The following is a 22,931-nucleotide window of genomic DNA, read 5'->3' as shown; positions in this document are numbered from 1 at the left end:
CTCTTTGATGCCACTAATGAATGAGCTGGAAAATGATAGGGGTTAGAGGGAAGCCTGGGTTCAGCCTGGAGGGCCTGCTGGCACCACGACCCGACAAGCGTCTGATAATAGATGGGTGGATGGCATTAATATATTTTGCCTGATTTCCTTGTGTTTATTCCAAATGTGTCAGTTAACGAAATAATTACGCTCATCAGCTGCTCTGTTAATGCTGACATGACCTTTGACCTCCATGTGATGAAGATGATAAAGAAAACAATATCATGACCCTTAAAACATCACGAGCAGCTTCCAATATTATTACTAAAACAATGCAAATGCAACCAAATTCCTCTTGTAATCGTACATTGCTTTTTTTTTATCGCTGCAAGGGGAAAATAAAGGTGTTTGTATGAAACATAATTTCATGGTTCTCCGTGGTCGTTGACTGAATCCCTCCTCAGTACTGGCCCCTGTCCAGCAGGTGGAGCGCTCTACCAGGGGTTGAGTGTGATGAAAACTAAAACAGTTATTTGACCCCATATAAAACATTAAAAACTGTGCACTTAAAAACATTGAACACACTAATAAAGAAAATATCATGCTTGAGTAATGTTTTCAAATAAATGAAGGCAACGTTTTGATGATTATTATGTAGATCAAGGAAGACTAGTCTTTGTATAAACTACCGAATTTTTTTTTCCGTACGAACAAAACGCAAGCTAGGTCAACGTAATTTTAATGTATCGATCAATCTTAACTGTTTTACAATGATTGAAGTCATATTTTTTAAAGAGTTACTCAAAAAGATATTTTTTTTAAACCATAACACCAGTTTCAATATATATATATATATATATATATATATATATATATATATATATATATATATATATATATATATATATATATATATATATTTTACAATGAGATACTACACCCCACTCACTATTTCAGTATTGCATCGGATGAGAAATCTTTTTCCAATCATATAATGATTTTAAATGAATCTGTAGGATGTCACAGTGAGATTCACCATCATGAACTACAGTGCAAAGGTTTATACAAGTCTGAAAAAGTCATGGCTGATGTGGTTCAACGTGAGCCACAACGCATATAGCGTCACCCCAATTATATAAGAAAAGACTACTGTTAGACAAATTCACTCGACGCCTTTGAGTAGAATTATTAAAACAGGAACATTTATTCTTCAAAGAAGGAACAGAGTCAGAAGTACAATGTGACAAGCAAATTGCATCTCCCAAACTGTGCGCCGAGCCCGGCCCATACTATCACCTTAAACACATCTGTTTATCAATACACAAAGGCCCACATGACGTCTTTATGGTCTCTTCCCGGTCATCTGATCATTCGGCCAGTCCTGGCCTAGATAAAAAGACAGGCGCCCATATGTTCAGACAAACAGAGACACTTGATGCCCCATGACTTATCAGGAGATTCTTCGCTGGTATGTAGATGCTGCCATGAGAGGAGAGTTCAATGAAGAGTCACTGGCCTTCTAACACATACTACTTGTAACATAAACAATGATTATTGTTGCGAGAGTAAATAAGAGTAATATTATATTATATTAATATTGTGAGAGTAAAGAGAGTAAATAAGTTTTTTATTCCAACAACTATTATTGTTTGTGGCGTAGGCGTGGCTGGGATTGTGTAAACACATCGTGTCAAAGAAACATGCAAAATGTGTGTGTTTAAAAAATGCGGATTAAATAAAAACTTGATATTTTCATGTTCAGATACCAAAATATTTTTGTATTGTTAATCTCAATTTTTCACCTTTTTATCCATTCAGATTATTGTGGTTCATTGTTTAAGTCTTAAATTGAAGAATACTATTGAGAAAATATCTTTTTTGGGGGGAAAAGCAAGTACTTGTTATTTCGAGAGGAAATCTTGCACTTGTTCAACAGATCTTCATGGCGCTAAAGACATATTTAGTGGTAAATGGTATGTAATAATAATACTTCTGCAATGTGCAGTGATTATATTACAAAACTGTAAAAAATATAGTGGTGAGAAATCTCCATATTCTCATTCACTTACATTATTTTTCACAAGTTAAGACACTGGTAATAACCCTGAGTATGTCTTCTATTGTTTCAGCCATGATTACAGTCCCAACGGCTTAAATGAACCGAAGGCTGTTGAAATACTGTGGAGTCGTTTTTGCATCGCAATCACTCATCACTCAGCGGCATATTTCTGCCAGGCTTCCCCACTGCGAGGTCAGTGCAGTGCAGCATAGTCAACCGGAGAGTAAATTGACCTGACTTCTACTTGCTGACATGAACATTGCAGTTTGCAGGTGGGGTTAAAGGTGACATTTACAGGTGTACACAGCTGGAGAGAGCTCACACAAATTCCAACAGGATTATTTTATTAAGAAATTGGGGCCCAGAGTCCTTTTCGTCCCCGCAGCTGGAACAAAAGTTTCACGGCCGACTGTAAAGCTGTGATTGTAAGAAACCGACTTCAGCACATTTCTGTACGTTTGAAATGGAAAATTTGCCACTTCCCTATAGAGCCCAGCAGGGTGCCGATTTCCCTTTGTAACTGGAGCACCGTTGGAGAGAATGAATAAGCGGGACAAATGCTTTGTATGAAAACCCAAATTACGAGAAAATTATTAAAACTCAGCTGCCGGTCCAAGAAAGTAATAATGATAGAAGCTGAACGTTTTGTTCATAAAGGAGCGTTAAGCTGAAGACCCTCATTTCCATGTTTGTAGTTTCCCTTTGAAGGAAGTTTTTCTGATGTTTTGTGATTTGTTACAGAAGGCCTCAATCATTTGTCTCTAACAAGTGTTTAAAGCGGGAGTTTGGTACCTTGGAAGCCAGAGGCCCAGTAATGCCGTCATGAATCTGACGACCTACCTGCAAAGAAGTCACCAGACTACAGCGTTGGCTTCCCCATTATTTTTTTCTGAGTGTGTCCTGTCTAGGAAAATATTAGGTTAACCTGTAGAGTTTTTGACCAATAGTAGCACAATGGAGTGATGGTTTTACCCATTGTATTTGTTTTTATGTTATACACCTGAGGACCCATGTGACCCAAAACATATTCCTGCCAAAGCTTCATAATAATAATAATAATAATAATAATAATAATAATAATATTGTAAAAGATAGTTGTCAGTAAAATAGTTATAAATTATAAGACAATAAGAAAACACCAGATTAAAAAAGTGCCTCAAACTTCCTTTGACAAACAGGTATCCTGATGAGTAATGCAGCAAAGAAGAAGACTGCTAGCCAGCAAACAATGATGATTCACGAACATGTCTAATAAGACAAATATTTGTTAAGGGAGGGTTGCTGTCATCAAACGTGGAGGAAAGTAACTAAGTACTACACTTTAATTTAGTTTTTCCATTGTATGATATTCTATACTTCCACCCCACTGCAATTCAGAAGCAAATATTGTGCTTTTTACTCAATTACATGTATTTGACAACTTAAGAATAATTAGCTAAAAAATAAATAGATAATTACTTTATTGATCCCAGAAGGGAAATTCGGGGTCCAAATAGCTCGAGAAGTCACACAACATAATATATACATACACTCACTATTAAAAAGGATTGATTAACAAAAATAAAAATAAAAAAATATTGAAGGAGGAACATCCTTCAATAGAAGATCTTCTAAATCAAGTAAATAATATGTGCCCTACAGCTGCAACTTTAAAATAATGCCCTACCAATTTAAAATGTGATAATGCACCATTCTGCATGACAATGACTTTCACTTGGTATATTCTATATTCTTACTTCCTTAGGAGTTTGAATGGAGGACTTTTACTTGTAACTAAGTATTTCGTGTGGTATTACTACTTCTACTCAAATAAAGGATTATTATACCACCGGCCTTTTTTAAATGTATAATTTGAATTCTTGAAGTTTGAAGTTAATTTTGGAGTAATAACTAATAGTAAGTCAGCATCAGCCGTTTTAGCTGCAAACACCATTCAGGATGTTTGCAGAGTTGAGTGAAGACATTAGTCCTGTGAGGTGGCGTCTCTCCACCCCTAGAAAGAGGGAGGGAATTAGAAGTCAAATTGGGAAAAGAAAAAAAAAAGAGGGGGAGTCTGTGATGAAACCAGAGAAAGAATAGAAGCGTGGACTCTCACAAGGACTAGCAGGAAACCCACGCGAGAAAGAAAGGAAGCAGAGAGAGGGACGGGGTTAATTCAGGGGTTTCTGCCTGCAAGTCAACAAGAAGAAGACTTTTTTGAATCCTTAAGCTTTGTGAGCAACAAAAAACATTTCAAGCATTGTTTTTCCTGTGAAAAGACGCACAACTGAAGTAAGTAAATGAGTTTCCCCCTGAGACGTTCACTGTGTTGCTACTGTGGGTTAGTTCGCCTGTTAACAGCCATAACGTGGAAACTGGCGGCATGAAGGGGCACAGGACAAACCGGCTGCAGCTCCTCACACGTGGCATGAAACGGAAACTTTCACGTTACCAACAAAAGCCAGTCTACTCCGTCTGTATTACGTCTGCGAAGATGTGTCATGGGACAAAAATGTTTCACGTTTTGGGCGTTCACACAAAAAGGGAGAAAGTGTCGGGACTGATACTGATGGTATTATACTCAAGGGCTGTGTCGGAAGTGACCATTCAAATGACCGCTCATGCCGTAGCAGACGCTTATTTGTTCTTCTTTTCTTTGAATGGTAAACTCCCAAATTCTGTCACAGGGCTCATTTGTGAGCAGATCATAAGCATGTAGCTACGACTAGTCACATGTATTATTAGACTCTATTGTAAGAAACCGAGGTGAAATCTTTTTTTCATCAGTTCAAAACCCTGAATAGGTTAAATTAACAGTGGCATAAACAATGAAAAGCAACAACTCTTGAACTGGCAAAAGTTTTTGGCCTCTTTTTTTGCTTCTCACATGACTTCATTCATGAATTATTAGAACCGTTGGCCATTCATTTTCTGTTGATCAATGAATCATTCCAGCACCTCACCGAGTCAGATTCCCCGTATGTTCTACGTAATTGGTAAATACACTATTCTGCTCTAATTCTGAACCTTCGTGGAAATGTACGTCACGCCTTTTTGAGTCCTTCACTGTCAGCTGCAGGCAGGTGTGCTTTAGGCTTCATTGAAACCACTTTTGGAGTTTTTTCTTGTCCATATTCAGACGTTTTGAACAGCACATGAACGCAGCAGCAGGTTGGCTCCGGGACGGGTCTCTTCCGCGGCCGCCCCGCCGTTCCGGTAACCGGACGCCGGGCTGAGGTCATGCCCGCGGAGAGACAGCTGCTCGTCGGCTGAGCAGCCTCGGGGGTTGCGTTGCGACACTTCGGGGAACAGAGGCTCCTATAGTGCGTCGTTTATTTTCTTAGAAACTTGTGAGGATAAAGAGTTTGCCCTGCGGTCCTTTATGTCCGGCGGAGGTTGATAAACACGGCTGGACAAGGTCAGAAACATCCCCGCGAGGAAAAAAAGAGCGAGGCTGGATGGGAGCATCAACAGAAAGACTTGAAAGGAAGCAGGACATGTGATGATTGAAATATGTCATGGCCAACTCACATTGTAATACAGAAGCAGCAGATTTTTTTTTTTGTGATAATACTCCAAGATGTGACATGCTAGCCTCCACTATGAATACCAGATCTCAACATGGCCATAACAGTGAAGTTAGTCATGGCAACATTGCATCAGCTGTGGATGCTCAGGTATTTCAGGAAGGATATTCCTTATATGGTTCAGCTCAGTGTGTACTTCACTTGACACACACACACACACACACACACACACACACGCACACACACACTTTACAGTGTCGTGAGGAGGACTCACAACTACCTGCCATTACCAAAGAGTCTTTGCCTTTTTGTGTTTTGGCTTGTTTGACCTGTGTGTGTCATGATACCGCCTCGCGACATCAGAGCACTTGTTAGTCTTTGCCATTTCCAAGTAACTGCTGCTGTAAAGGGCTGCTCCACACAGGCGCGAAACAGAGAGGAAGAATGTGTTGTAACCAGGGTTGGAGGCAGCAGAGTTAAACTGGCTTTGCCTTTGAGTCTTGCATCAGCCCACGTGCTCTCATGGCCTAAAACCAAATAGAAGAGCAACTGACACCTTTCGTTCTTTGCAGACCTTTCTTCACGACGCCATTTGACTTTGTCATATTTACAACCTTGTCTCCCGAACAATGTGTGTGCATTCGATGTGCATTCATTGTGTATTGCAGTCACAACGCTGTAAATCCAATCCATGTGACAGCCGCCTCTATACTTAGGCCTTTAATAGACTTTGTCTGTTCATGTTTGAATGGGTCGTCTGTCTGTCCGTTTTGCCGGATTAACACAAAATCCAACAATTAGGGATACACAAGACTGCACCTATTAGTGTGTTTGTTAGACAGGGGACATGGAGAGGATTAATGCTGCTCAAATGGACACACAGCTGGCACCACACTGCATTAGCAGTGTAAATAAAATGCAGATGTCGTGGTTTTTAGGCCCACTCTGTTCTTCTGACTCCCTATCTTTAAAGTTATGGTGTTACAAGAAAAACAAAGGGAATTACTGGTACCGACATGACTGCACAATTAGGATTAAAGATCTTCAATCTGGGTGTCAGGATCAGTTTACGACACTTTTTGCATCTTATTGCAGCATCTTTGTTATTTATGACTACTAGCTTGGGCTTTTTTATGCAATCGTTAGCAGCAGTTGCTCGCTGAGTAATCAAACACGAATAGATAAATACTCTTTGCACTGACAAAAAAGGTTTTGTGGGACTCAATGATAGGAGTCATTTGAAAACGTTTCTAATATATCTCCTCTAAACTGGAATTTCAAAAGTAAATGTTTCAACAGTTCACTGATATTCTGTGAGTGTATGTGTTTATAGATATGATAAAATGTACCACTATTAATAGGATGGACCGCAAGTCGGACCAAAACAAGACATTCAATGAAGTCCCATTAAGCTAGTTTTGTTGGCCATTTTTCACAGTTTTCTAATGTTTTATGGGCAAAATAATTTAAGGAGAAGATTAAACAACTATAAAAGCAATAATTACATGTCCTTATCTGTTAGTCTTGCTGCTGATGTTAAGACCAAAGGCAACAAGTTGGTTGTTTAATTGACAGGTTAATTTGTGGATTTTACATTGACTGGAGTGAATGAGTGCTGTCTCACTCTGTCGCCTCATTGTTGGGAGTTGTGGAGTTGAGTGCGCGTGTGTTGAAGGGGTTTTCAGCATGGGGTGTCAGTTACATATAAATCCCCCTTTTCAAACTCTCTTTCCAGCACAAAGGCAGTTCAGTGGACTATGGCTAATCACATTACATGAACGCCTCACCAGCACATACGCAAACCCACGAACACACGCAGAGACAAATCTGTCCCATTATTAGATCCCCCCGTCTTCTCCCATACAAATGCACACTCACATGCTGAAGAAGTGCCCTCATTAGGAGCCACTGAAAGAGTTTCCTGTTTGAGGCCTTGACTTGTAGCCCCACCACCACCTCTTCAAGTCAAGTAGCTGAGACTTTTCCTCTCTCAGTTCTTCTCCACTTCTTTTCTGGTTCTCCGTCAAATTAAATAGTTGGTTGTATTTAGATCTTTATGTCTTGCCTAAATGTTACCCATATTTGTGTATGTGTGTGTGTGTGTGTGTGTGTGTGTGTGTGTGTGCGTGTGTGTGTGTGTGTGTGTGTGTGTGTGTGATCCTGTCGGGGTGGTATGACTGATTTTTGGTCACTAATCAATCAGGTTACATCGACCGGCCCTGTTTGTGTTTGTGTGTGTGTGTGTGTGTGTGTGTTTGTGTGTGTGTGTGTGTGTGTGTGTGTGTGTGTGTGTGTGTGTATGGCCACTTTCCAGGTGGTCATGACTAACCCAGACTTTATTTGGTCAGTCATGTGATAAGGTTGAGCATTCTACAAGTGTGTGGCTGTTGTTTGTATACATAAAAGTTGTATCACCACTCACCTTTAACCCATAAGTGCCAGTTAAACCCCAGATAAACCCCCGTACATGTTGTGTGAAGACTCCTTTAATCCGACTTTCAGATGGAAATGTCGCCCCTTTAAGATGCTTTCCCTATTTCCAGAACAAAAGCAGTCACATTGAGCACTCAAACTTAAGGGTTGAAAAGAGGTTCTGTTGAACGCACCGTGGGAGGATATCTCAGGACAATGCATTGCAAGGTGTGAGGTACCCAACTGGGATTTACAAAACAATGACTCGTCACAAGGGTTCATTAGGCAAAAATGTCCTGTCTCGAGGGGCTCCAGCAGGTCTCCCCAGTGAACGTCACAGATTTTTGATGTTGTGGAAGTCAATAAAGCAATAAAATGGCTTTTTTGTAAATATTTCCTCTATTCTGGTGATCAATATGTGCAACGATTTAGCTTTTAATGGGATTGGCAGTCATGAAATGTCTAATGCTTCTTATTTAGTTTGCATGGTTAGTTGATTGCATCATTGTATGCCTTTGTGCCATTTGTATTGGAGCTGCAGATGAAGATGATCAGTTAAAATAAGACATTTTGAAGATGTCATCTTGAGCTCTGGGAACTTGTGATGAACATTTTTTCACAATTAATAAACACTAATTGATTAATCAAGAAAATAAATGGAAGATTCATTTATAATGAGAGTAATCTTTAGCTTAAAAACTAGTTACCATATATTATCATGGTGAGTTTTGTGCTGTTTTAAAAAAAAGTCCATTTGTATAAACGCTGATCTTGGGGCATTGCATTGAAGATTAGGTTGTTATACATGCTGGGGTAGGTGGCAGTTAACCACTAACATGGTCTTACATCTCAAAATGCACCTTAAATGTTAGAAAATAAATGAACTGTTGCCTCCCTCTTCGCCTCTCCTGTCTTCACAGAGCAGCAGCGATGGCGCCCTCTCTCCTCCAGGCCTACAGGAGGCGCTGGTGGATGGCGGTGACGGCGGTGATTGAAAATCTGCTGTGCTCAGCCGTGCTGCTGGGATGGGGCTCCCTGCTCATCATGCTGAAAAGGGAAGGCTTCTACTCCCACCTGTGCCCAGGTAAAATCAGCAGCTCTCCATCACTTGAAGCTCCAAACGAAACATTGTATTATCACCTTAACACTTCTTTATGTCTCGTAGGTTTATGAGAATTGTCTCTAAATTCAAACTGCTGACATATTTCAGACGTCTGATACAGCTACAAAATAATACAGAGGGTAGCTATATTCTCTATGATCAATGCAGGTTGATTTATTTGCAGACTTAAGATCCCAAATTCAAAAATTGGTCCATTTGAGTTTTGTAACAATTAGGGTCGAATTGGCCTCAAACCCTGCTGACCAAAGGAGTATATAGTTATTCATAGATACCCCATATAACTTCAAAAAAAAAGTTTTTGCCGTATTTAGAGTAATATTGAGCTTCCTGCATATGTCTGTATTTTGGCAACTTTATTAATCGTGCCTAGCATATGTGGTAAAGGAAAAGCTCATCATATCTGTATTTGTATACATATTGTTTTTTTAAAATCCTTAACAAAAGACAAAATATTTATTTAAACAAAAGGTTAATTTTATTAATGTCTTACACACACGGTACTGAGGGTCTGTGCGATCCTAAATAATGAGGTAGTAATTCATTGATTACATACGTCTATCAGTTGAGACTAATTATTTTTAGAGGCATAAAAGATCAGATAAGACAGTCTAGGGGGGGAAACATGCAGAGAATCTGGTCCCTTTCCTCTTTAAATATCTGTTGACCCAAACGTTGTTACCTCTTCTCTCTCTCGACACAGAGAATGAGTCTGTGGTCGTGTCTTTGGGCAACTCCTCCAGCGGTGAGGTGGAGTGGATTAGCTGCGTAGATCAGGAGGAGATGCTGAATCTGGGCTTCACCATCGGGTCATTCTTGCTCAGCGCCACCACCCTGCCGCTCGGGATCCTGATGGACAGGTTTGGGCCACGCCCAATTCGCCTGGTGGGCAGGTAATAGTTTTAAAATAGGTCACTTTTGTCAGGGAATGTGCATGTCTGCTTTGTGTTTAAGTTACTTTTTATGTTTTATTTATCAAGATTCAGATTGGCTTTTTGAAAGCTTGTTGTCATTTAGAGGTTTGAATTCTTCACATTGTCTTTATTCATGTCACAATGGTGAGAATTTTTAGTGAAAGTCAATTTCCTAACTTCTACTAAGGTACCTATGGTTAGGTAAAGCAAACAGATCACATTCCCACGTTTCTTTTATCTGTGTGTACATAATAGGTAGGGCATTAGAGTGTGTGTGTGTGCGTGTGTGTGTGCGTGCGTGTATAGAGCAGAGCATAGTCAATGTAGTGCTCCAGCTTGAATATGGAAGCATTGGAACAAAACTGCTTGGTCTGAAGGGAGTGGGACTGATGTTATCTTCACAGATATGCACAGACACAGTAAAATGTAAAAAAAGAAGAAAAAAAATCAGACACACACAAAAGCACCTTCATCTTTCTCATTCACAATTTTAGCAGATTTGACAGTGAGCAGCCTGACATTTTGATACTACGATGAAAGTTGATAAATTAATTAAAAATGAAGGACGACCGGTTTATCTGCACCTGCAGGCGGTTTAACCACAGACAGTTTAATCGTTGGCAGATAACCAACAGCTTAACTGTTGTTTTATGAAACTCAGCAGGTAGTTGCCCTGTTGTACTTCTATCATGTCCCTTTGGGAGTTTCTATATGTGTTGAATATAAATGAGACTGTCCCTGAGCTAAGGTATTATACAGAATGCAAGTATTTAAAAAGCCCTTGTTCTTTTGTTACAGTTCGTGTTTCGGTCTGTCTTGTTTTATTATGGCCATGTCTGCCTACGACCCTGATGGTGAGTACAAACACGAACAATAAAACATGTGCTGGATATCAATGATTCAACTGCAAACTGTGCATAAGAAATCTGTCCATGTGTTCCAGTTATTTTAGAGTTTTGAGGCAAACCAGTTGAGGTCATGATCCACTTAAAGATTTTTTAAAAAAAAACAGTTCTTCATCTGGAAAGAAAAACATTGTATATATATATATATATATATATATATATATATATATATATATATATATATATATATATATATATATATATATATATATATATATATATATATAATGTTGCTGTCAGCAGTGGGGTAACTGAATCAAATGTCACCCAGCTTCTTGCCCCATCTTCTAGTCGCTAAAAAAGTTTGGTCTTACTCTGAGATAGTAAGGCTCCAACTCTTCTGTGTTTATGTTTTTCTCTGCAGTTCTGTCACCACTTATTTTCTTGGCTCTCTCCCTGAATGGCTTTGGAGGCATCTGCCTGACCTTCACCTCACTCACGGTGAGACACACAAGCGTCAGGAAGCAGACAAATACATACTATCACCTACCAATGAAGTAGAATATATATATGAATATAATACTGATATTTACTTACACATGACATCTCCTTGTTTACTGGGTTACCTGTTATCTGGGGGCAAACAGTGGATCCTCTTTGATTATTACGATGGTTGGTTGTTGCTTAAAGTGGATACAATGTTCAGCAAAAGCCTCTGATTTACAGAAGAAGTCATTGTTTTTTCCTGTTGCTGACACTTAACTGATTCGTTTTGAATAGTTTCAAACCTAAAGGGACGATCATGAGGTCCTGTCCACATGCTCAGCGACACCTGAATGTTGGTACTAACTTCTCTACATGAGAGCTGTTCTGACCTGGTAGAGAAGGAAAGAAACACGATGATGAAGGTGACAACTCCCCTCTGGAACGGACTCTGCTTTGGGAGCTTTACTTGTTTGTTTTTTGAAAACCACAACTTGGATGCAGTGCTTCCATGGCTGTCCTTGTGTTCACGCTATGTAATATATGTGTCCCCAACCACCTCCAAACATATTGTCAGTGGGACTATTTAAAGCTGTCAACAGAGAGAAGTGACACAAGAACAGGGCCAGTTGTTGAAGATGCAACACGGCAAAATCATTAAATATTTAAATAATCAGGTCAGATTCTGAGCCATAGGGAAAAAAACATTTTCAGTCTTGTCAATATATATGTTGTCAATAATTGGGCGAGAATACATTTTAAGGGTTTTGGTCACAAATTGGCACCAAAATTAGCCTTTCTTTCTTCCAGTTCTGAAAGGCCCTAATGTGGTTACATAACATATATTCTGAGAAAGTACATACCTATGGTTTGTGTTCCTGGAACAACTGAGCAGGACCGTTTTAGTAGCTGAGAGTCTCAGTGTGGTTGGGGCCGCTATTTGTGTCAGCTGAGGAAACAGTGTGTGCTGTGACTAGGAGCTGTGTTTGTGTACACTCACGTCAGGCATGTGCTTGTGATGTGTCAGCTGGTACCAACATTATCAAGCTTGTTTTATTGTTGCTGCTGCCTCCTGTGTCCTTGCAAGTATTTAAGGTTTGTGGGCATGCATGTTAACATTGTATCCGTCAGAGCTGCACGTGATTTCTCGCAGGTGGAGAGTCTCCCGTTTGGGTTTCCACCAATAACAAACAGCAGTTCACAACACACCCTCTCCCAACAGCTCGGCCCACTCACCTCTATTCCAAACACTCAAGGCCACGCATCCTCTTGTCTCTGCTGTTCCCTCCCACTTCCTTCCTTTTTTTCTTGTGCTGCCAACTTCCCGCACTCTCCCGTTTCTCTGTTCTGCCCAGCAGTCAGCAGAAAATCAATGCAGAACCTTTTCAACTCCGCATGACTGTGCACACATGTGGATGTACACACAGGGAGACGAACATGAAACAAATGTTTGGATAATAAAGCTGAGTGGACGGATGACCTTAGCCTTGTATGATGAATGCAGCCTGGCTCTGTAGAAAAGAAAAGCTGTGACACCTGTCTTGAATTATATTGATATTCTACACTTTTTACAGCCAATTGTCCCATTTGTGACTCACTGAAAACTGCTGACAGTGTGTATAAACAGCTGGTGTCGGTGTTTAGAAGAAAACGATAAAATAACTTTGCTCATCCATTCATATCATACATGAGCGTTTGTTTAAGGTGGGTTTTTAGCACAGTTGCACAAGTTACCATAATTTTGAATCGACAGAAGACAAATTAAAACCTTTTAAGAAACTACATTGCCGCTTACTGCGCTAACGCTGAGAACAGTGCAAACAATAGCAACAGAGCTGACAAAGCTAACAGTGTTAACCTGAGGGCGAACCCAAATTTACAAATTTAACCAAACCTACTAAATATGTCTGAATGAATTTTAGGGGAAACGTGATTAGGTTCTGGGACAGGGATGTTATGTGTACAGATTGTAAAGCCCTCCAAGGCAAATCTTGTATTTGTGATTTTGGGATATACAAAATAAATTGCATTGAATTGAATAGGGGAGACATCTAGCCGAGCTGCAGCATTTAAAATCAATTAGTCGATCGAGAAAAGATCACTGGATGTTTGAGAAATCCTGCTAAAGTTTGATTAATAACAGTGCTTTTTTAAAGTAAGCAACAAAGGAGTTAAACATCCTGGTAATGTAAAGAGAAATGTATTTTTTCCGTTATTAATTATAATAATGCTCAGTAATGCACGACTAAGTCATAGTAGCAGCACCATGGAAACTGTTTGGCCACTAACATTAACTCATATAGCGCTCACTCAAGGAGGCACTGTACTCTTTCTACTCGATTAATCACTTACAAACACAAGATTAATATTACACACACACACTTACACTTTAGTAGTGTTCCAGTCCCCCGTTCCTCTGTCCTTGTCTGACCTCTGTGTCACTCCTCCCATCTCGAATTACACTGTTGTTGTTGTTTTTGTGAAAAGCACAAGGACTGAGAGACGTACACACTCAGCCTATCCTCAATTAAGTATTAAATCATGTGCTTGAGAGCAAGAGCTCTGTTCTTGAAGAAAGAAAGAAAACTAGCCGTTCTGTTGTCAGTTTCACATAGGACACTTTCTATCCCACCAGGGTCGATCACATTCGATACAACCACATTTGGCAATGTATGATATACAGTAATAGAATATGAATTCACATTATCTGGTCATAATATAAAACCTTTAATCTAAGAAGTAAGTTTCGAACATTGCTGATGAAGAGTTCTACCTGTTTTGACAAAGTAGTCAACTCCTATTTGCCCGCTGTTGTGTGCACATTTACTATTTGTATACTGTGTAGTAATAATATGTCAAGTCATGTTGTAAACAAGAGCATACTTTAAATGAATAAGTCGTTCAGCACCAGTTTAGCTAATTTATTTTGTGGATCTATAACATTTTGAAGATAGCTCAAATTGTCGTTTTTAAAAACCTGTAAATGTGTAGTTTGGGACAATTTTACTAAAGGGGTTCAAATAATTATTTTAATTATTATAAAAAACAAACATTTTAATGAATAAGTTGAATAAAAACAGACAAACATAAGACATTATGGGATCATATGCTGCATATCTTGGGCAACACAATAAATACACTATATGTCGCTGCATCTACTTTCTTCATTTACAACATCAAAGTTTTTTTTTTTTTACTCATGAAGCCGTGCCAACAGACCTTTGTGGTTTACCAGAAGCACACATTATTCGAGACGTCTTGGTTTCCTCATTCTTAACCATAATGCATGGTAACTATGTTGTGAGTCACACAACGAAGGAATGAGGACGGTCCTCTGAACAGGTAATTGCCCTTCAAATAGTGCTGTGGGCCGTCTCGCAGGCTGTTAGTGGCTGTGTTAATACGAAAGCTGTCAGTCTTCTAAATGTTAACCTAGATCTCAGCTCACTGAGAGAGGCGCTGCTTCTTTTAAAGTTGCTCAATGAATAGAGACCACAACAGGGAATTGGGGATGACTCTTTGAAATACAAAGAAACCACAAAGTCACACCTGTTGGTTTGTGGCTTCTATGGAGGGCCGTTGAACCACCGCCTTTACATTAGACTGCTTTCTTTGTGGTATATACAGAAAGTGTAGTGCAGCTGGACACGAGCACTGTGACAAAGAAAGGGAAAGGTTTGAAAAATCTATGATGAGCAAGAAAGGGCGGCAGAGAAATGAGGTGGAGAGAAGAAGCCGGTGCTAATCAGCTGTGGTTTAGTGTTTCCTGCTGGGTTCTCCACAGAGAGACGGGCTGCAGCTGTGGCGGGGAGATCAATCAAACGTAAAACAATGTTCCTCTCTCTACCTCTCTTTTTCCTCATTTCCATTATTGTTTATTTTCATACACCGTTATCCTTCTTTCTCCCTCTTTTGTTCCAATTTATTCAATTTATCTCTCTTTCGCGTGGTCAGAGCTGCATCAAGATTTCAGTGCTCATTAAGTTACTATTTGACTCGTTCTCAGAGTGATTAGGTTTCTAATTAAAAACTCCGTGCCAAAGTCATACAACATCCGAGTGAGTGAGCACAGCACAAGTAGAGCCTGAACTGATTAGTCGTGACAAGCGAGCGACCAAAGCTCCATTAGTTTTTGACTTTTTGATACTAGTTGACCTTCGTGTTGCCTCCATCAAGTCACGTGTTTCCGTCGTTAGCGTTGGCATGCAGGACATGTGCTGCAAGGCCCCGTTTGAAAAAAATATTTTATGAGAACTGCCAGAACACGAGAGGTGGAAATCATGCCTGCTGCTGGCATGACATATTTCACGCTTCCTTCACACACACATCCCCCTGACATACTCCTATACCTGTGAAAGCAAACATCAGTTCGCTGGCATATCTTTGCTTTGACATTACTTAGAGATACACATTACTTAGAGATACACACTCCCCCGTGTGCTCAGAGGGCGTTGGCCCTCTGAGCCAACTCTCTTCGCAGCCAGAGAGTGTATCTCATGATTATAGTCGGGCCGTGAAGTTTTCCAGATTCTCAAAAGCGCTGAATGAGGACAAGTGTTCTTGTGTTTTTTTTCTCACTATGACTCCCCATTTACCTGTTAACCTTGTTATGTCAGCCTCATGTATCATCACACACACGGCAATATTAGTCTAATCTTGACACAGCAGCCAACCCCGCACCCCCCTAACTCCTCCACAGAAAGAATGAATATATTCAAAGAAAAGCCCACATTAAATCCCATGACCTAGCTCCAGGAATGTCCATATAGGGTGATGAATTTCCTAGAAAGCCTTTCGTGGAAGTTATCTCATAGTTTCAGGTCCACCAGGGAATCCTCTGCAAATGGGATAAATCTGTTTTTATGTATTGTTTCAAACCACACTCGTTTTATATTTTTAAAAAGCTTCATAAAAAAAACACATCACCTTGGCCTTTACTTAAACAGCTTTCTTTACTCGCTGCTCTCATCTTTTTCAACAAAGGAACCCACAACTGTGCTACCTATCCAGCATGAAACGGTGTGTGTAGCAGCTAATTGGTAATCATAGTGGAGCATTGAGCAGCGAGGGAGCCAGATCTTTCCCTCAGTAGTAGGTCGGACCAAAAGGAGATTAAGCAATAGGCTTACGTTAATCAGGTGGCCCCAAACACAACTCTAACCAAACGCTGACGTCCATATCTGCTGAATTTGTAAATACAAGTGGTCTTTGAAGGACCTTTAATGGACGCTGTAATTGAATCATAATTGTCACCAGCCCACATCCTTTCATCTCTACACATCCATCTCTTCACCTATCAATCTTCCCCATAGCCTAATGGTCAAAATGCATACCATATACCTGCTATAAGCCTCTGAATTGGCAGTCTGTCCAAGAAAGTCCAAAATGACTTTAAAAGAAAACATAAATGTCTGAATTGGAGGGTTGCATTGTTAATAATAAGTGCTTGAAGTGCATCATTGTCACCTTGAGTTGCCAGCATTTGGTCTAGTGGGGAAATATCTGGAGGAAAAGGGGACTCTGACCCCACACGGTGAACTCTAACTGAGCAGGGGGATTAGGTGATGCCCGCAGAAGTTTGGAAAACTGTGGTCAGTGTTGAGAGAGAATACTGAGCTTGTCATGCAGCACACCTAAAATCCCACCCATGTGATTTTATAATCGTGATTGACCCATTTAAAACTCTAATCAAAGGTGCTGGCAGCACAATAGATCATTGTTATGTGCACTAAGCTTCTTACTACTGTAAATAGGTCGACCTAATATATGATGTGTTAGTGCCTGGTGCCCACCACGTTGGTGCATGTGTCATGCGTATCCTCATGCTCAGTCCATTGAGCCCTCTGAAGTTCATGGAGAGCTGGCTATAGATTGGCTTCCACACTTTTAATCCCAACTCAAAAGAATGTGTTGAAAAGGCCAGAATGAAGACGGTAGACGTGTCTCAGTGTAGCTTAGTCTGCGATTGAATTATAGGGTCAGGACACAAACTGGGTCATGACTTTGTTTCTTGTTTCCTCATGACATGGAAACTAATATTTTTTTAATGAGTCTGCTCTGTGGGGAGAGAGGAGTGTGACTGGGTGCAAACGACAGAGAAAGGGCTGGTTTATCCTGCTTATACAAAGCATCTGTCTGCCATCTGCTGGTCAAAATAACAGCCAGCGTCTAGATTAAAACACACTGTCTGTCACATTGCTGAGGTCAAGGTGAACAGGTTTGATTAGTGCCACGACTGACATGTATTGTATCTTCTCCTCCATCCCTGCAGCTCCCCAACATGTTTGGAGCTCTAAGCTCCACCATCATGTCTCTGATGATCGGCTCCTACGCCTCCTCCGCTGTCACCTTCCCTGGAGTCAAGGTAAATCACAAAGGCTCATCATGATTATATATCCTTTGTAAGTCATGTGATTATATATCCTGTGTCCCATATTATGGAGTTTATGGAATATAAACAATATTTTAGGTAAACTTAACATTCACACATCAGCATTATTGGATATTTTTGTGCCAATAAGGAATTAAGATGGGTCAAGTCATAGATGAATTTTAGTGTAGCCACAAGGTGAGAGCTAAAACCAGTATGTTTCAAACCCCTTTGCATTTAAACGTTAAAGCTGCTCAAAGTAATATTTTTGGATCAACAATGGACCAAATAATCATGTGAAAGTGGTCTCTTAAAGTGACGAACCCACAAAAAATTGTTCCATGGCTGACTTTCCCCTGTTTGATTGTCTAAGTGTCTTTCAGCTGATGAACCATGTGTGCTACATTCACACATTCATCATAACTGGTGTGTTAACAACGTGTTCTGTCTCCCCCAGATGCCACAGACATCACTGGCTACCACTTTGAAATCACAAGTTCCTTAAAAAGTATCACAACTCTCTTGCTCCCTCTCTCTTCTTCTTCCCAGCTGATCTACGATGCAGGTGTGTCCTTCCAGGTGATCATGTGGATGTGGGCGGGTCTTGCTGGGTTTGTCTTCTTCAACTGCTTCTTCAACTGGCCCACTGAAGGCTTCCCAACACCTGACGAGGTCGACTACAGGTCAGTGTGTCCGCCGGCCTGTTGCCCCATCTCTTTCCCAGAGACACCAAGTCACGACATCGTTCCTTAACTCTAACCTCAACGTGTGTGTGTGTGTTTATCCAACAGTCAGATCACCACACTGCATGAGCTGCCTTCATCTGACCAGAAGCCTGTTGGAAAGCAACTGAGCCAGAAAAATGGAGACGTCCGACACTCGACAGAGAAACTTCCCAATGGATCTGACGCTATGCCCAGTAAGTCAACAAGCACACTCACAACCGCTGTGCTCTCTTTTTTTTTTGCATACGTCAGCAGGGTTTAACCAAAATATTGTTGTTTTAAATATTTTTGTTAAAGAGCGTAAAGAAATACAATTAGGAATATACAAGAAAAGTCTTGATAGAAAGATTTTGTTTTACAGATGTACTTTCAGTCTATCCTGTTAATCATCTTGTGACCGCTCAGATATTCAGTATATCGCTTTGAGTGTTCTCAAGAAAGAAAAGTGGTTCCCCGCATAGTATTTATATACTGTGTGACACAAGTACTTTGCTGAAAGACCAACCAACTGGATGATGTCTTACAACCTTAGTCATAAGCTCTTCTTATATGTGTAAAGAAATATATATACATACATATATATATATATATATATATATATATATATATATATATATATATATATATATGTGTGTATGTATGCTCTTACGTTGAACAAAACACAAACCGTCTCTTCTTCTCTCAGATGCTACTCCCTTCCGACGATCCGTATTCTCTCCCATCTTCCTGTGGAGTCTGGTCACGATGGGGATGTCCCAGTTGAGGATCATCTTCTTCATGGGAGCGATGAACAAGATGCTGGAGTTTATGGTCACCCACGGTGAAGAGCATCGTAAGTGTCAACGCGTTGTGTCATTCCTTTGTTCACAAGAACATCTAAAAGTTGCTGACAGAGTGGGTCTTTGTTTTTATATTTCAGCATCCGAGCAGCTGGTGATTGAGACAGAAGAGAAAGGTGAGGAGCGTAATACTTCAGCTCTAACTGTATATATATATGTAACTTTACTGGCATGTATTTTCATTTTCTTTCAACTTTATTTGATTTCATGGATTCTCCTTCAGTGAGTTTCTACTCGTCCATCTTCGGCACGCTGCAGCTGCTGTGCCTGGCCACGTGTCCTCTGATTGGATACATCATGGACTGGAAGATGAAGGAGTGTGTTGAAGAGAAGACCGTCGTCTCGGGCACGGAGCAGAGGTCCACACAGTGTGCCACAGCTGATTAAAAGCAGTAGAATCAACAATACCGATACAATAGTGGTGGCCCACATGATGGATGGCGTCCATAGGAGTGGGCCAGCATACTACTAAAACTAAAACTACTACCTACCTGTGTCCCATCAGGCAGACCGCTGTGCCCAAAACAGACCGTAAAATCCAGAAACTGACCAACGCCATGAAGGCCTTCATTCTCACCAACATGCTGCTGCTCGCTTTCGGATGCTGCTGCCTCATCGACAGCCTGCCTCTACAGGTAGTGTGCACAAACAAACACGTCACGGCAGCGAGAGAATAAGGAAACAATAAGATCCATTGATTGTGTTGTTTCTTTTTTCCTCTTCAGATCTTGACCTTCATCCTCCATACGATGGTCCGAGGCTTCATCCACTCCTGCTGCGGCGGCCTTTATGCTGCTGTGTGAGTGCTGCTCCGCAAATTCATCATCTGCATCGTCTGACGCTCTGTTAAACAAGCTCACACCTGAGAGGAAAGTGGGAAAAGATAACCTAAGGGGTCTCAGGTTTTACACAAAGCCATCCCTAAAGATGTGTGTCTTATGATACGCAGTTTCCAGCTCATTAATAAGATAACAGTGTTATAGTTGAAACCATTTGGAGTTGTTTCTCCGCACCACACAAACCTAAAACAGCACTTTACAGTGTGAAGAAAGCAGGAGATGCGGCATCGTGGGCCTTAAACAACCACACCACTGCCACCCTTCAACATATTCTTTTAACAACATTAAAAACTGTTCGATTCAATATTGACTACTTTTAATCTAGAGTACTGTACATTATATCTCATGTTCTTTGAATACTTTCTATGTCTGTACTACTCCATCTTCTCTGTGTGGGACTGTACACAACAAAATTATATGCATAGGCTAAATAAAACTCTACTACAGGCTGATAAAAGCCCTTCCAATAAAAATAAATAAAAAACAACTCAATGAAAAGGCACATTTAATCCATGACGGCCAACGAGTCCCAGCTGTCATAAAGTTTGTACCACTGAAGCAGCAGCTCATATTTTTATTACATTTCTCTTAAACTGTACCTCATGGGTAGAGTGGCCGTCCTGCGACAGTAAAATTCACGGTTTGATCCCTGGACTCCTCATAGTTTGCATGTAGAAGTGTCCTTGAGCAAGACACTGCTCCCCGGGCGCTTCTCAGCAGCCCACTGCTCCTAAATTGCTATGGATGCTATGGAGACCAAATGTCATGTTTGTGCTATAACAAACGTAATGAAGTTGAAGTAATCTGGGGCTCTGTCAGTAACCACCTGTCACTCTTTTACAGCTACCCGTCCAACCACTTTGGCACTCTGACGGGCCTCCAGTCCATGATCAGCGCTGTGATCGCTCTGCTGCAGCAGCCGCTCTTCATCGCCATGGTGGGAACGCTAAAAGGAGACCCCTACTGGGTGAGGACGCACACCTTGTTCTCTAATGCAATACGCTTGCAGAGAGTGACAAAATAAACTTCAGGACTGAAACTTTCCATCTCTATCATCCAAATATCCTTCAGATCAACCTCGGCCTGATCATCTGCTCGTTGGCTGGTTTCCTGTTGCCGGGTTACCTGTACTACCACCGCAGGCAGCTGCTGAGGGAAAAGGAGGCCAGAGACAAGCGGGCAGCCGGACAGGAGATGCAGGCTCTCAACGACAGCGAGGCCAACGGCTGCAAACCCCACAGCAACGGCTTCGCTGCTGTGGAGGCGTAGAGCGACACCAAGTGGAGGGTTTGGGGAATCGTAGTATTTGTACTTTTCTGCAAAATGAACACCAGCAATCGCCGCATCCACATATTTTTTTGTTTAGATATTTCGAGTTGTTTTTTTGGTTATTGCTGGTGCACATTTTGCTCGTTACAATCCATACCATCAAGGAAATAGGATTCGTCATGTTTTGTTATGACATAGTGTTGGACATTAAGTTCCTTGTGATTTCGGAAGAAGATATGTCATCATCATTTGTTTATTTATTTTGGTTTAGTGTCAAAGAGCCAAATTTGTGTGATTTAAAGCCATAGATTTCACTCACAAGCACACACCCTGGTACTGCCTGTGTCAGACTGCAGATATCACAGTACTTGAAATACTGGTAAATAGTTTTCAAAGATTTCTAAAAATAAACAGTGGCTAAGACCAAAGAACAGCTTAAAGAAAAGAAAACTTACAGTTTTTACCTCCATTTTTGATTCAGAAATATGCTTGATGAAGCAAACTTTTTATAGGCTATATTTAGCTGTTTCTGCAACATTTAGAAAAATAAGCATACGACAATCAAATAAATATTAAAGCATCTGTATACCAGACTTCTGGTAGATACGAAGAAGTGTTTGGGGTATTTTCAGAGTCCAGTTTTTCACACAAACATACATGTACACGCACAGATAGGCCGGTTGTAGAGACACCATATCTACCTCCTATTTCCTCTTTTTTTTTTTACCGTCTCTCTGCAGCTGACTCTTACGTCTGTCCATAGAAGGATTTTTTTTCACTATTAATCCTTCAATTTTCAAATCCCCAAAGTGTAAAATTGAATCACCGCAGAATTTTTTCTTGTGCATTAATGCTCTTTAGAGTTATTGCTGAGTCAGCCCTTGCATATATATATATATGTATATGTACATATATATATATATATATATATATATATATATATATATATATATATATATATATATATATGTATATGTACATATACATATATATATACATATATATATGTATATATATATATACATATATACATATATATATATACATACATATATATACATATATATATACATACATATATATACATATATATATATATATATATATATATATATATATATATATATGCAGAAAAACCTTATTTTATGGAAAATTAACAAGGAAAAATAAGACTGACTTAAAACACACAGTGTGTGTCAATGTTATGAATCACTTTGTACTGCTTTATGCACATCAATGAACTAGTGTGTGTATAAAATGTGCATTTCAGTGTATTTTTATACTCTAGCTGCAGTAGCATTAAAAAGGGAAGCGTTGTTTCAGTATCTGCGGCTATTGTGTAGTGTGCTAATTATAAATGAAGCTCAGATGATTTGCTGTGTATTCCGCTTTTGCCTTTTTTGTCATGAATGGATTTTGAAGCAAGCCCATCAAAATAGGTTATTTTGTAAATAGAACTGAGGTGGGTTTTATTTTATTACATATTCTGCTTGCTTGCTTTACTTAAACTGTATGTAGTGTACAGTAGCCTAAATGATGAGTAAGGAGACACTGGCTGTGCTCATAGTCAC

At 40.1% G+C, this 22,931-nt stretch overlaps 1 protein-coding gene across 1 annotated transcript; it reads left to right on the top strand.

The window, feature by feature from the left end:
• The first annotated feature begins 4,134 nt into the window (after window positions 1-4,134).
• Window positions 4,135-22,235, top strand: slc43a1a (solute carrier family 43 member 1a). The gene is made up of 15 exons (XM_068583350.1): window positions 4,135-4,309; window positions 8,877-9,040; window positions 9,780-9,969; window positions 10,789-10,844; window positions 11,260-11,336; window positions 17,590-17,682; window positions 18,238-18,371; window positions 18,480-18,607; window positions 19,099-19,245; window positions 19,333-19,368; window positions 19,476-19,611; window positions 19,758-19,887; window positions 19,978-20,051; window positions 20,935-21,058; window positions 21,163-22,235. The coding sequence occupies exons 2-15, from the start codon at window positions 8,887-8,889 to the stop codon at window positions 21,358-21,360; spliced, it is 1,677 nt and encodes a 558-aa protein (XP_068439451.1). The 5' UTR covers window positions 4,135-4,309; window positions 8,877-8,886; the 3' UTR covers window positions 21,361-22,235.
• The last annotated feature ends 696 nt before the right edge of the window (window positions 22,236-22,931 follow it).

This window comes from Clinocottus analis, unplaced genomic scaffold (assembly GCF_023055335.1).
Source record: "Clinocottus analis isolate CAN_PGR_092001 unplaced genomic scaffold, fCliAna1.0.p SCAF_10, whole genome shotgun sequence".
Lineage (NCBI taxonomy): Eukaryota > Metazoa > Chordata > Actinopteri > Perciformes > Cottidae > Clinocottus > Clinocottus analis.
The sequence above is the reverse complement of the archived record's forward strand: the minus strand, read 5'-3'. Positions and strand labels throughout refer to the sequence as shown.

Bases quoted from the DNA above. Each gene is read 5' to 3' on its own strand.
- slc43a1a (XM_068583350.1), top strand. From the start codon at position 8,887: ATGGCGCCCTCTCTCCTCCAGGCCTACAGGAGGCGCTGGTGGATGGCG. The intron at 17,683-18,237 runs GTAAATCACAAA...TCTTCTTCCCAG, and splicing joins TCACCTTCCCTGGAGTCAAG to CTGATCTACGATGCAGGTGT. The intron at 18,372-18,479 runs GTCAGTGTGTCC...TTTATCCAACAG, and splicing joins CCTGACGAGGTCGACTACAG to TCAGATCACCACACTGCATG.